The sequence below is a fragment of the Magallana gigas genome, chromosome 7 (assembly GCF_963853765.1).
Source record: "Magallana gigas chromosome 7, xbMagGiga1.1, whole genome shotgun sequence".
Classification (NCBI taxonomy): Eukaryota; Metazoa; Mollusca; class Bivalvia; order Ostreida; family Ostreidae; genus Magallana; species Magallana gigas.
This window is the reverse complement of record NC_088859.1, coordinates 44,833,422-44,846,110: the sequence shown is the minus strand read 5'-3', so window position 1 is coordinate 44,846,110 and position 12,689 is coordinate 44,833,422. Positions and strand designations below refer to the sequence as shown.

General features: G+C 34.4%; 1 protein-coding gene across 1 annotated transcript in view; it reads right to left on the bottom strand.

Moving 5' to 3' along the window:
• Window positions 1-4,007: 4,007 nt before the first annotated feature.
• The window catches only part of LOC105326698 (uncharacterized), a 10,282-nt gene continuing 1,600 nt past the window's right edge, over window positions 4,008-12,689 (bottom strand). The window contains exons 2-4 of the mRNA XM_034458835.2: window positions 12,544-12,689; window positions 5,840-5,995; window positions 4,008-5,159 (exon numbers count right to left, since the gene is read on the bottom strand). The exon at window positions 12,544-12,689 is cut by the window's right edge and continues 856 nt beyond it. Coding sequence (XP_034314726.2) covers window positions 4,155-5,159; window positions 5,840-5,995; window positions 12,544-12,689 — 1,307 coding nt within the window. The 3' untranslated portion in view covers window positions 4,008-4,154. The remainder of the gene's footprint in view (window positions 5,160-5,839; window positions 5,996-12,543) is intronic.

Genomic DNA, 12,689 nt, shown 5'->3' with positions numbered 1-12,689 from the left:
TGGAAAATGTGTCTTTTGAAAAATAAAGTGTTGTATTATTACTGTTAGTTAAAAAAAGTGCAGAAATATCTACTATTTTTTTATCATTTTCACCTGAACTATTTAGCTGCCTTTTTTTTTAAATTGACCCAGTAATGCGTTACAGTTTACAGGCACGTAGCACCGTGCAGCAAAGATTTTATTTAAAAATTCACACACAAAATATTGAATTAACATGGAGTTGCCCCCCCCCCCCACTTTTATAGGTCCATGTAAAAACTGAATTGAAAATAAGGAAATAAGCAGTGAAGTATATTGCGTTGGAAAGTAACCTTCCCTCCCCCCCCCCTTTTTTTTTAGCTTGTCAAGATTTTTGGATGAGTCTGGTCCACCTATTTTAAAAAACGATGCTACCTGCCTAGGTTTTTTTGTCGAAATGCCTCTTTCAGATTTTACGACTTTTATTGCTTTCTTTTCTGTATCAATTAAATTACAGTGTACCATGTACTATACTAATAAGTATTAGCCTTCCCCCTCAGAAAAGTTACCTCTGGCGTTGCTTTTAATAATTTAATAAGAAGAATTTTATTCAAGTATAATATTTGATACACTGAATGGGATCGAACAGCAGATTAAATGCCTCTGAATTCTTTACGATAGGTTAATATTATAAATTAAACTTGAAAAAGGTTCGATTCAACAACATTTTTTTTTAAAACATAATACAGTTTAATTGCCAGGGTAACTTTTAGGGGGTAAGGAGAAAGAATGAAAAAAAATAATAACAAAGATTGATTGCAAAGGTGAAGACAGACGAAAACATAGAGGGGTGAACAAATACAACAATAAAGAAAAGAGATGAAGAAAGTTTATTTTATCCATTTAACTTTTGCATTCAATAGTGCAAAAAGGCAAATGCCTCACATAAATTTGAAAAGTATATTGTGTAAATTACATCTAAAACTGTCATTGCTGATCCGCTCTTCTCCTTACATTAATCAAGATGAGGGGTGGATCAAATACTTTTGTCGTGGAATGATGTGCACAGTATGTGTGCGAAATTTTTTGTTGTGTAGTTATGTTTTTACTTTTTCCAAAATAAAATATTGATAGCGACAATCCATTAGTAGTAATTAGCATAGCATCCGTTCACTTGATACATAATTGGTGAACACAATCATATGAAAATAAGAAAGAATTATTTTTCATCATTATTTAATCAAAATATATGGTAAGTGGTTAATAATTATACAACAATCAACTTGAAGATCAAAGAAATTATTAGTTGGCAATTTATCAAAATGACAGAAACGCGTCCAAAAAAAATGTTGGCAATTCTACGATATATTGAAAATCTTTGATTTAAAAAGGAATAATCATCACATCAGTGATATATCTTTGGCGCTCTTGTACACTGTATTTAAAAAATAATGCCATGCCAGGTTAAAATCCTTTACTTCACTATGTCCTCTCTATATTACAAGTTTTAGTTGCTATATGGAAAAAAATAACAAAATCTTGTACATTGAATTTGCATATTTATCAGTCTGAAGACGCCACAAATCCACGAGTAATGATTGAAATAGATGAAATATTATTTTAATTATTTTTTTCACATATTGTTCACCATTTTTTGGTGTCTTTACATGTGTTAAAATGTGTTTTAGGTTTGTGAAAAACAGTTATTACATCAATAGAACCTGTAACTTCAGTTGATCAAAGTATCAGGCAATAAACCGGTGGTACCAAAAGTATAATAATGACATGTATAAATAGTTTATTTGTATCTATTTTTTATACTTTTAAGTTGACTTTGCATGGAATATTTCTTGATCGATCAAAATTTTAGCTAGATTGACAGCACGAAATATTCCAAGGACTGGACGGGTTGACGTCAGATTTCCAAGATGTTATAGTCACCAAAGTTACCTTCACATCTAGTGATGACCTGGCTGTATCTCAGTGTAACGTGCCAATCGTCAATTGCTAGAGACAGAGAGATCGCAAAAAAGTTTTAAAGTCAGAACTGCGAAAAAAAAAAGCATTTTACTCCAATGATTGTAACCTTCATAGCACGTAAAAAAACAGCACAGGGAGGTTTAAATCAATTTCTGAATCAATTAAACATTAATGCTTTTCAAAAGAGGAGTAAACGTACCTGAAATGAAATAATTCTTCTTTGTCCCTCAGAAAACGATCTAATCATTATTTCAATTTGGCTATAGTTACTAGTATTTTAATAAAAGCGGTATGTTTTACATTAGTTTAACACTTCATTTGAGAAATATAGAAAGTTCATTTTCAATGACAAGTATTAATGTCTTAATGAGATGTGTAGTAACGAATGTTACACGCCATTGATTGCAGGGAAAATGTCCTAATTTAAAAAAAAAAATGAGGAAAGTCGGCATGGAATTCAGGAATAAGGAATCATTTTTTGAGTATTATCAGGTGATAATTTTGGTCGGGACGTGAAGGGCTTTATGATTGCTTTTAAAATTTATTTTTACACTTCGCAAAACATGATCCGCTAACACTCATTTTTTCACTTTTACATCTATGTTTTATTCGTTTGCAAAGATTTCGGTTTTGTCAGTTTATTTTTATAAAACAATCAATATTCTAAGAAATAGAGGAAAAATTACTGAGTGGAAGTTAATTTACCCGCATTAAACAAAAACACTTTATTTGTAGTCAAAGCGAATGGAAAAAATGTTAAATGCGAGGTTTAAATGCATTATACACTCATGTGAATAATATGTTAAAGAAATTAAAACCAGTTGTGGAAATGTCCTAATCTATGATCTTTTCAGAACCTGAAAAGACAAACTTTTTAAACATCCAATTAAAAACAGCATTGCCTTTTATGGTCACAAGTCAATATATCACGTGATATATGCATGTTTATTGCATTCCAAAACTGAAAAAAAATATTTTTTCAAATCTTTTGACGAAAAGCTCGACTCGTTTCACCATCAACTGGTGTAAAACATGTCTGTTGAAAAGTTAAGGGAGAGGCAGTAGAGCGTAAAACGTCCAATGTCATTTGTGAAGGTTATCGAGCATTCTTGTTTTTCAATGAATAATTTGGGAATATATGATAAATAGGAATTGCGACGCATTTTTTAACTTATTCTCAAGATATAAAGTATGTGTACATGTATAAAGTATGTGTACATGTATAAAGTATGTGTACATGTATAAAGTATGTGTACATGTATAAAGTATGTGTACATGTATAAAGTATGTGTACATGTAGTTTCTTTGGTGTTCAAAATTACGACTGTATAAATCAAAAAAAAAAATACTTTGTCCTCGCGTTGCCTTTTTTAAGTTCATCATGATACATGTATGTAGGACAATTCCCCCAATAATGTAGATTTTCTAGTTTTTGGCAGAAGGAAGTACATTTGTTGGAAGTTTACAAAAGTAAGTAAAGCCAGTGACAAGGTGTCTTTGACGTCAAATTAAAGTAGCATATAAAACTGAGAGTATTCAACAAATGATAAAAGCAAACTGAAAGAAATTTTTGTATTTTTGAAAATCCACATAAAAAAACCACGAGGGTAACCCATGCAGACATCACGTGATGTTCTCGTCAAGTGGAGACGGGGGTCAACCAGAAATGTGTGTCATATACCTGAGGACACGAGGGCTGTGTCATACCCCCTATGTTCTTTACAAAGACCCTTACTTACTGAGGTAACGAGTGTCATACCAGTGTTGTCTAGAAAATTTGATGAAAATTAATCTTATTGTAAATGCCAGCTTATATTTAAACGTCTTTAAAACTCCTAGTAGTAGCGAATTATATCAATATTCTCTAGTTTATACAATTCGTGTCTTCTTGTAGTGAACATCATTTCATTACAAATAAGACAAATTTAATAATATGACTCTCTTATTTTCGAGTGAGAGGAAGAAGTATAAATTACATTGACACTTAGACAACGTATGGGTCCCTTATTTGGCTAAACATTAACTGCAAGAAATACGACTTTTCAGAGGCTAACACAGAGAATCATAAATTAGTATTTATAAGCTTTATTAAAATATTGGTAACAATAGTATAACGTTCATGTATAATAAAATAAAAAAATATAAAAAGATGAAACATTATGATCTGATTTCCATATATGATAAAGAAATGAGTCTATAATGTAAAGAATGAATGCTTAGAAGCACTTCCTATGAACAATGGATGGGCCGGATTCATCGTATTCCTGTTTGCTGATCCACATCTGTTGGAAGGTGGAGAGAGAAGCAAGAATGGAACCACCGATCCAGACGGAGTATTTTCTCTCAGGTGGAGCAATGATCTTGATTTTCATTGTGCTAGGAGCTAAAGCTGTGATTTCTTTCTGCATACGGTCAGCAATGCCAGGGTACATAGTGGAACCACCAGATAATACGGTGTTAGCGTACAAGTCTTTACGGATATCAACATCACATTTCATGATACTGTTGTATGTGGTTTCATGGATACCAGAAGATTCCATTCCAAGGAAGGATGGCTGGAACACGGCCTCTGGGCACCTGAATCGCTCGTTGCCAATGGTGATGACCTGACCGTCGGGAAGTTCATAGCTCTTCTCTAGGGATGAGGATGAAGCAGCAGTTCCCATCTCTTGTTCAAAGTCTAGAGCAACGTAGCACAGTTTCTCCTTAATGTCTCTTACAATTTCTCTCTCGGCTGTGGTGGTGAAAGAGTATCCACGCTCTGTGAGGATTTTCATGAGGTAGTCTGTAAGATCACGTCCAGCGAGATCCAATCTCATGATGGCGTGGGGAAGGGCGTAACCCTCGTAGATGGGGACTGTGTGAGACACACCATCTCCGGAGTCGAGTACGATACCGGTTGTACGACCGGAAGCGTACAGGGACAGCACGGCCTGGATGGCGACGTACATGGCAGGAGAGTTGAAGGTCTCAAACATGATCTGTGTCATCTTTTCTCTGTTGGCCTTGGGGTTGAGTGGGGCCTCTGTCAGGAGGACAGGGTGTTCCTCTGGTGCCACACGGAGTTCATTGTAGAAGGTATGATGCCAGATTTTCTCCATGTCATCCCAGTTGGTGACGATGCCGTGTTCAATGGGGTACTTGAGGGTGAGGATACCTCTCTTGCTCTGGGCCTCGTCTCCTACATAGCTGTCCTTCTGTCCCATACCAACCATCACACCCTGTAAAAATAATTTTGAAATTTTATTAGTAATTTATTCGAATATGTAATATACTTCTTTCAGATATTAATTAACTGAAAGATGAAACTCATCTCAAGGTTCAAGTTTTTGAAAGTTTTGGCATGGCTCCATAACTTGTGCAACACATTATTAATGTAATCAAATCAACGTACATGTACATTCACCATGCAGGCTATAATGTATTTTTAAAATGTGTTTTTTATCAGGTCAAATATGTCTTTTATGACCGGTATTTTAAAAAATGAATGATAATATTAAATTCCGGATGTCCAAAAAGTGCTGCCTTTATGCTGACTCGGGAAAAAGGCGTGTCTATCAAAATAGACGAAAAAGCCCAAGAATTATTAAAAGCTTTGTTCTCTCTCTTTTGTTCTCTCTCTCTCTCTCTCTCTCTCTCTCTCTCTCTCTCTCATATGATAATTTGATAATTTGTGCTACACGTGTTCAGGTGCCACACCCAAACTTTCCAAAACTAAATATATTTGATTCAATCTTTTTTTCTCAGTTTTCAATCTTGCTCTGCGAAATATGTATTACATACAATGAAACAAATTTAGAAGAAGGCATCAATTAATACACCATTACTTTCAAAAAATGTAAATGACAGCCATTAAAGAAAAATCCAAGATCTAGTAAAAATAGAATTTTGTATGATTTACCTGATGTCTGGGACGTCCGACAATGGAGGGGAACACGGCTCTGGGAGCATCGTCTCCCGCAAATCCGGCCTTGCACATTCCGGATCCATTGTCGATAACTAAAGCTGCAACATCTTCCTCTCCCATTATGATAAGTTTTACTGAATTATTTTCAGTCTATAAGCAAGTTGAAATTCTTTTCTGAATGGCAATGTCGAACTGTGCGTCTCTTTAAATACCTTGGTGTTCGAGTGTGACGGATCGCCTTATATGGTCATGTTTTAAATCCTTTGCACCCGTAGGGAGTTGTTTTGTGCGAAGATAAAAAATCCTGAGCGAATGCGTCAAAAACTATGAATGTGTAGTTGTATACACCTGCGTGGCGAATTAATTACCTATGGGAGAATATATTTATGCATGACGAATTTGTGACGTGTCAGCATTATATCTACAGGTATACACAAGTAACTGTGTCTCGGGGCTCATAAAGGACAGCAATCGGGCTTGATCAGATATTATCTGTTTACTAATTAAATATTATAAGTTGTTGACATATGCATCATTTTAAAAGAAAAAAACATAACAAACCCTGAGGTGTGTATGAATACGACGAACAATCAGATAATTTATGAGTTGACTTGTTTATTTCAAAATCGTAGAAATTTATGGGTTTGTTGGCGTTTTATGATTATGAGTGTTTAACCAAGCATCTTAAACTGCTGTTACACAAGTATTATTATATTAAAGGAAGGACTTTAATAACTCCCCTAATATGTTCTCATAAAAACTTTAACCTGGATTTCGGCAGGTTATGCTTTGTTTTCTGGGATGGGGTTTTATAGAGAGCGTAGATTTCGGACGTATGTGGCCCTATACATACGGTTTCAAAAATTTTATTATATTATAAAAAATGATTTTTTTTTTACATATCGTTCATTAACATTGTTCACATATAAAATGAATTTACATCTGCACCGTAATTGTAAACTGGTTTTTCAGTATGCACAATTGATGTAGACCCAAGAGAGCAAACTTAATGTAGACTAAAAATAAGGCAGGCACGTAGAATCGTTTTTGAAAATAGGGGGGGGGGAGGTGGGGGCAGACTCATCCAAAAAATCTTAAATGCAAAAAAAAAAAAAAAAAAAAAAAAAAAAGACTAAAGTTTACTTTCCAAAATTCTAAAATAAAAATCCTAATCCGTAGGGGGGGATATTAGTATACCTTTAACTACAACCATTTCACTGATCCTTTCTATATTTTCAATTCAATTTTTTACATGGTCCCATAAAAGTGGGGGGGGGGGGGGGAACTCCATGTTAATTCAATTTTTTGTATGTAAATTTAAGAAATATCTTTGCCGCGCAAAAAGTGGGGGGGGGGGGGGGGGGAAGCCCCCCCCTGCCCCCCCCCCCCCATGCTACGTGCCTGTAAGGTAGTGTTAGTCCTAAACAACAGAATTCAAATGGTATCATTGAAAGTGACGTTTCTTGCCGGCCGGTCGATGTTAGATATATGCGGGAGATGTCGGCATCTTTTGTGTGCCAAGAAAATAGTATAAATGTATTGAATTATTTCAAATAATTATATTGTAGATTAAAAGATCTGCTTTTGAAGCACTCTCGGGTTTTAACATTTGATTGTAAAATTTTCGAACGTAAATTTAAGTTAAGGTTAGGGGTCCTAAAACGTGGTTAGTAGATTTATTGGCATCCACTGAGTATAACTTTCTTCTGTAGAATTTTATAGAACCAAATATTCTAATACAGTTTCTAACAAGAAAAAATTTAGATCTGACTAATTAAAGCAAATTGTCTGCAAATGAATTTATGCATTCTTGAACTGCCATCAAACGTATGATCAAGCAGGTTTTCAGTGTTTGATGCATCTATTCAAGTACGCATAATGTCCAGACTGTTAAAAATGTCTTTTTTTATACACGTGAGATTTACTGTGCGTGGATTAATTATTTCATGAACAATCAAAATCACGGAATGTATGGAATGCGACTGTACAAATTTAAAATGTAATGTTAAGCAGATAGATAAGCCATCTTTCATTAGGACGCATACAGGTGATTTGTTTTCCACATCAGGTAATAAAAAAACGCCTTATAAACAACGTTATGTTATTTATTTTAAATTAACATGGCATCAAAAGACTATAATGAATTTATGGTTATATTGGGTTTTTTTCATTAAGAAAAATAATCGTCAAAGAAGGAAGTTCATGTGCAAGAATGCCCTCCTCTTCTAAACTTCCTGGTAACAAAAGCAGTGATCCCACAAATATTTCGGTGTGTTGGCGTAATATGTTAAAGATAAAAGTTTGGATCACCTACGCGTTTGAAGCAGTTCGTTTTTTTTAAAACAACAATTTACTTATATATTTAGGTGACCGACAATAATTTCCATTTTTTGCGCAATCAAATTTTAAAAACTTACTTTTATTTATATTTTTTAAGATATTGCTTCGATATAATTTATGAAATTGAACAAAATAAACAAAATACAAATGACATACAAGGTAGAAAAATTATAATGTAGTATTACTAATTACTTTCCTTTATATTGCGATCAACTCCTTTCGTAAATGTATCTTAGTCCCTAAAAAGGATCCAGACGTTGGATTTTCTCATTCTTGAGTTGGTGAATTTGGTTGAAAAAGGGTATGCTATCGTGGTAAAAGCCGACCTCCTTTTAAAAATATGATAAAGCATCATTTAGCCTTCAGCCTACATCAAGGTCAAAGTAAACACATTGAATATATACAAATCAAAGTAAATAGAAAGGATACAAATGAAAAAACGAAAGAAAAAATATTCGAAGTCGTTAAATGTAGTCTCACACTAATCGATATTACTTTTTAATCTAATTATGATAGCGATACTGTTGGTATGTAATATTTATCATTTTTAAACCGTCATTCAATAAACGCGGATAGTTAGTACACATAATGATTAAAGCTGCTTGGTCCGATCTTATATCAAATTTTATGCACGCTTTTAAACGATGGCTATGCTTAGTATATGTATAATAATAGACATTGCAGTAGTTTTACCCGTCAATTATGCCAAATTTCAATGAAGAAAAATACGTACAAAATTTGCTAAACAAAACAAACGACATAAAAAGGTACCGCGTTATTTCGCCTCATGTTAAATTTCACCCCTGACGACGAGACGGGTATGGCTGTATTACGAATTTGACATCGCTTTAAATAAAGGTCGAAATGATCAGACAAGTTACAAATAAACATGTGTACGTTTTGTTTGCTATTAATATTTCTAAAGTTTTCTTTCTTTACAATCGATGCATAGCATGCGGGTTGAATAACCCCAATCATTCGGGGGACGAAACCAAGCGGTTTCCTTTTCTAAACATTCCCGTGATGCATTTTGGTTTGTTTTTTCGTTTGCCCAAACAGAAATTATTTTATTTACTTTGAATATTTCTAACTTTGAAAGGAGACTGATTCTGCTGGTGTAAATAGGAGAAAGTCCATAACTTTCTAAGATAAATGATTTGTATGAAAAAAAAATTGATACTATAATTGCAAAAAAATCGGACCAAGCAGCTTTAAAGCAATATGAGCTGCAATTTTCATGTTGAATTTTTTTTAAAAAGAAAATGTTTTGGTTTTTTTACTGAAATGACAAAATATATCATGGTTTTAAAATTTATGTCAGCTCTGTTTTTGTGGGAAATGCCTTAATTGGAGCAAAATTGAATTATTGTCGTCCTGATCTGCTATATATTCCTTATAAGTGAAATCTTTTTTCTGACAAAAATTAATGATTTTTTCAAATCTAATTTATCATTAAAGTTTAAGTTAGGTAGACTTATCACACTAGCAGGTTTTTGCTGGATCGGTAAAATAAAATTCTAAAAAATACAGCTCATATTGCTTTAACAAGACGTTAATGTATTTAGTTATGCGTATATAGATCATAGATCTACACACGTAATACGAAACGATGCAGAATTTTTTGGCCATGAAAGGTATAATTTATGCACGCCGCTTCAGTCTTCATTGGTAAGGATATTATTACCAGGTGCGACCAACCAAATATGAACCATATAACTGTGGAATTTTACATATGTAAGATCATTCTGCGTATTTTATTGGCGCCTATTGCAACAAACGAAAAACAAAGCATTTTTTGTCCAGATATTGACTGTCATAACACATATGATCATGTACATCGTTAAATTTCGAAGATGGTTAAATCAAGGTATTCTTTAATCTGTTCCGAACAGTGATATATCAATAACTATACACAGTTTTGGTCTGTAAAGAAAAGTGAGTTTAAAACACCCACTTTCCCCTTCATTTCCTTTTTATTGGGGATAAGGGAGATGAGTTTGCTTATGAACTGCTAATTCAAATGCATCACCATATATACGTACTGAAAATGACCGAGTCATTCGAATTGTTATGTCTACAGATATTTAATCAATCACCTCGACAATGGAGTTTCTTCGACAAATTCTTATTGACCTAACATCATAAGAATCATTCGCGTAAGTGATGAGTCAGCTGGTGATGTGTTGTATACACGTTTATGTAATCAACTACATGTGCTGTTATATAACTGTATATACATGTACCAGGTAATTTACTTTATCAGATCAGGATGAATTGTGTTCTGCAGTCATATGATCTCCTTCCAGTTTCCTTTCGTGGTCTCAGTAGATCTAGAGAGTTACATGATGTTACACACACCTGAATTATCATTCACTAATACCACATGCAACTTCCACTAATACCGCATGTAACTTCTAATTAAATATCCAATGGCTAAATCTCGGTAATTGCTCTATGAAAAAATGGGGGGGGGGATATAAACCGAAATCTATATCATTTATTTCAAGAGATCTATTTGAAAGTTTGCTATGTTTTTAAAAAATCCCTGCATCTTTCAGTTTAACTTCTTTCAAATGGTATATTAACTTGTGGATCGTGGTTCGACCATAATACAGTTTTCCTGCCTCTGCATACATACATAAAACATGTTCATTTACTGATTTATCTTACAGTCAGTCGTTAATTGAAACAGATCTTAGACTATTTACCATAACGTGAGAATATTATCTAACATTAAAAGAAACTTGGATGTTGAAGCAGGCACGTATCATCAAGGGGGGCCCACTTTTTCTCGCAGCAACCATTTTTTTAAATTTACATATAAAAAATTGAATTATCATGGAGTTGCCCCCCCCCCCCCCCCCCCACTTTTTTGGGAGTATGTAAAAAAAATTGTTACAAAAATTAGGAAATTAGGAGTGAAATTGAAGTAATATACTACGCCAGCCCCCCCCCCCCCCCCCCCCGGAATTAAGTTTTTGAAGATTTTCGGAAATGTCAAATTTGGATGAGTCTGCCCCCCCCCTTTAAAAAACGATGCTACGTGCCTGTGAAGAGAATGGCCACGTGTTAGGCAAAAGAGATGACATCTATACGAATCTACATATAATGTACATGTAATGATAGCCATTATAACATACACACACTGGCTGTTTATTGCATAGTGTCCCGTTTGCTTATAGTGTATACACCTGTCAATATATGTATATGAAGGACGTGGATTCAGGTGTTTGCGACAGACACCTGACAATGCACATTACGGCGCCGACATTATGACGCACACCTGAGAGCAATTTTCATCAATACTTATCATTACTTATCCACGTCAATGATTGATTAGACTGAACGCGCTTGTACAACTGTCTGGTCTGCAGGCATCTGTTACATGCCATATGGCGAACGCAATGGTCTGCATGCATTGCTGAAAAAAAAAAACAATTGTCGGAGTAGACAAAAATAGAATCATGAATGAAACATGCATTTAACAAGACTCATGAGCGGATCTAAGGACAGGGATCAGGCTCCACACAAAGTCACCGAATCTTTATAGCTACATGTACCAAATATTGACATTTGAAACACCCCTCCCTTGTGAAACACTGGCCCCATTTACATATATAAGATGGAGAGGGATTATAAACCTGAATATTATAAAAATACCGCAGCTACCTTGCCTTCTTTCAAAGGTCAAGTGAGGTGTCCCCGATACCTGTGTGGGACGATACCCGTGACACACTGTAATCTTCTCTACAGATAACTGAATGGAGCGGCACCCGGATTAGATATATAGGTCTACAGGTCGTGTCATAGTAGCCGATTTATGGCACGTTGATGACGATATTGTCTAATGATTGTTCGCCTTTCTTTATACGATCAATCCCAGAGATCGAGACGTGTTGTAATTAATCCATGTTATCCAGTGTAATATTTCTTAAATAATATGTTTGTTTGGGTTTTTTGTTTTGTTGTTTTTTGGTTTTGTTTTTGTTTTTGCAAATAGCAGAATCTTTGTCCCCCTTTATAATAAATATTCAATCGTTTATTATTTAACGCCCTTGAATATGAACCATTATTTTCCTTGATCGTCTTAGAATTACATCGAAACGTCTATAATCCCTTGTACATCTTTTATTATTTATTGCAGTATAATCCATCTTGCCTGTACTTCATTCTCAATTAGACACCTGCCTGATTTTCTATATTACTTAAAAAAAATTAAAATTGTGTCGATTTTTCATATTTTATTTTTCTAACTTCACATAAAACAGTTTAACAATCATTCAACCCTCTCACGCTATCTGCATACATTACAGTTTAATTTATTGCACATAAAGAATTTGTTCAGAGTCTGCTATTTAGAAGCACTTCCTGTGGACAATGGATGGACCGGATTCGTCGTATTCCTGTTTGCTGATCCACATCTGTTGGAAGGTGGAGAGAGAAGCAAGGATGGAACCACCGATCCAGACCGAGTATTTCCTCTCTGGTGGGGCAATGACTTTGA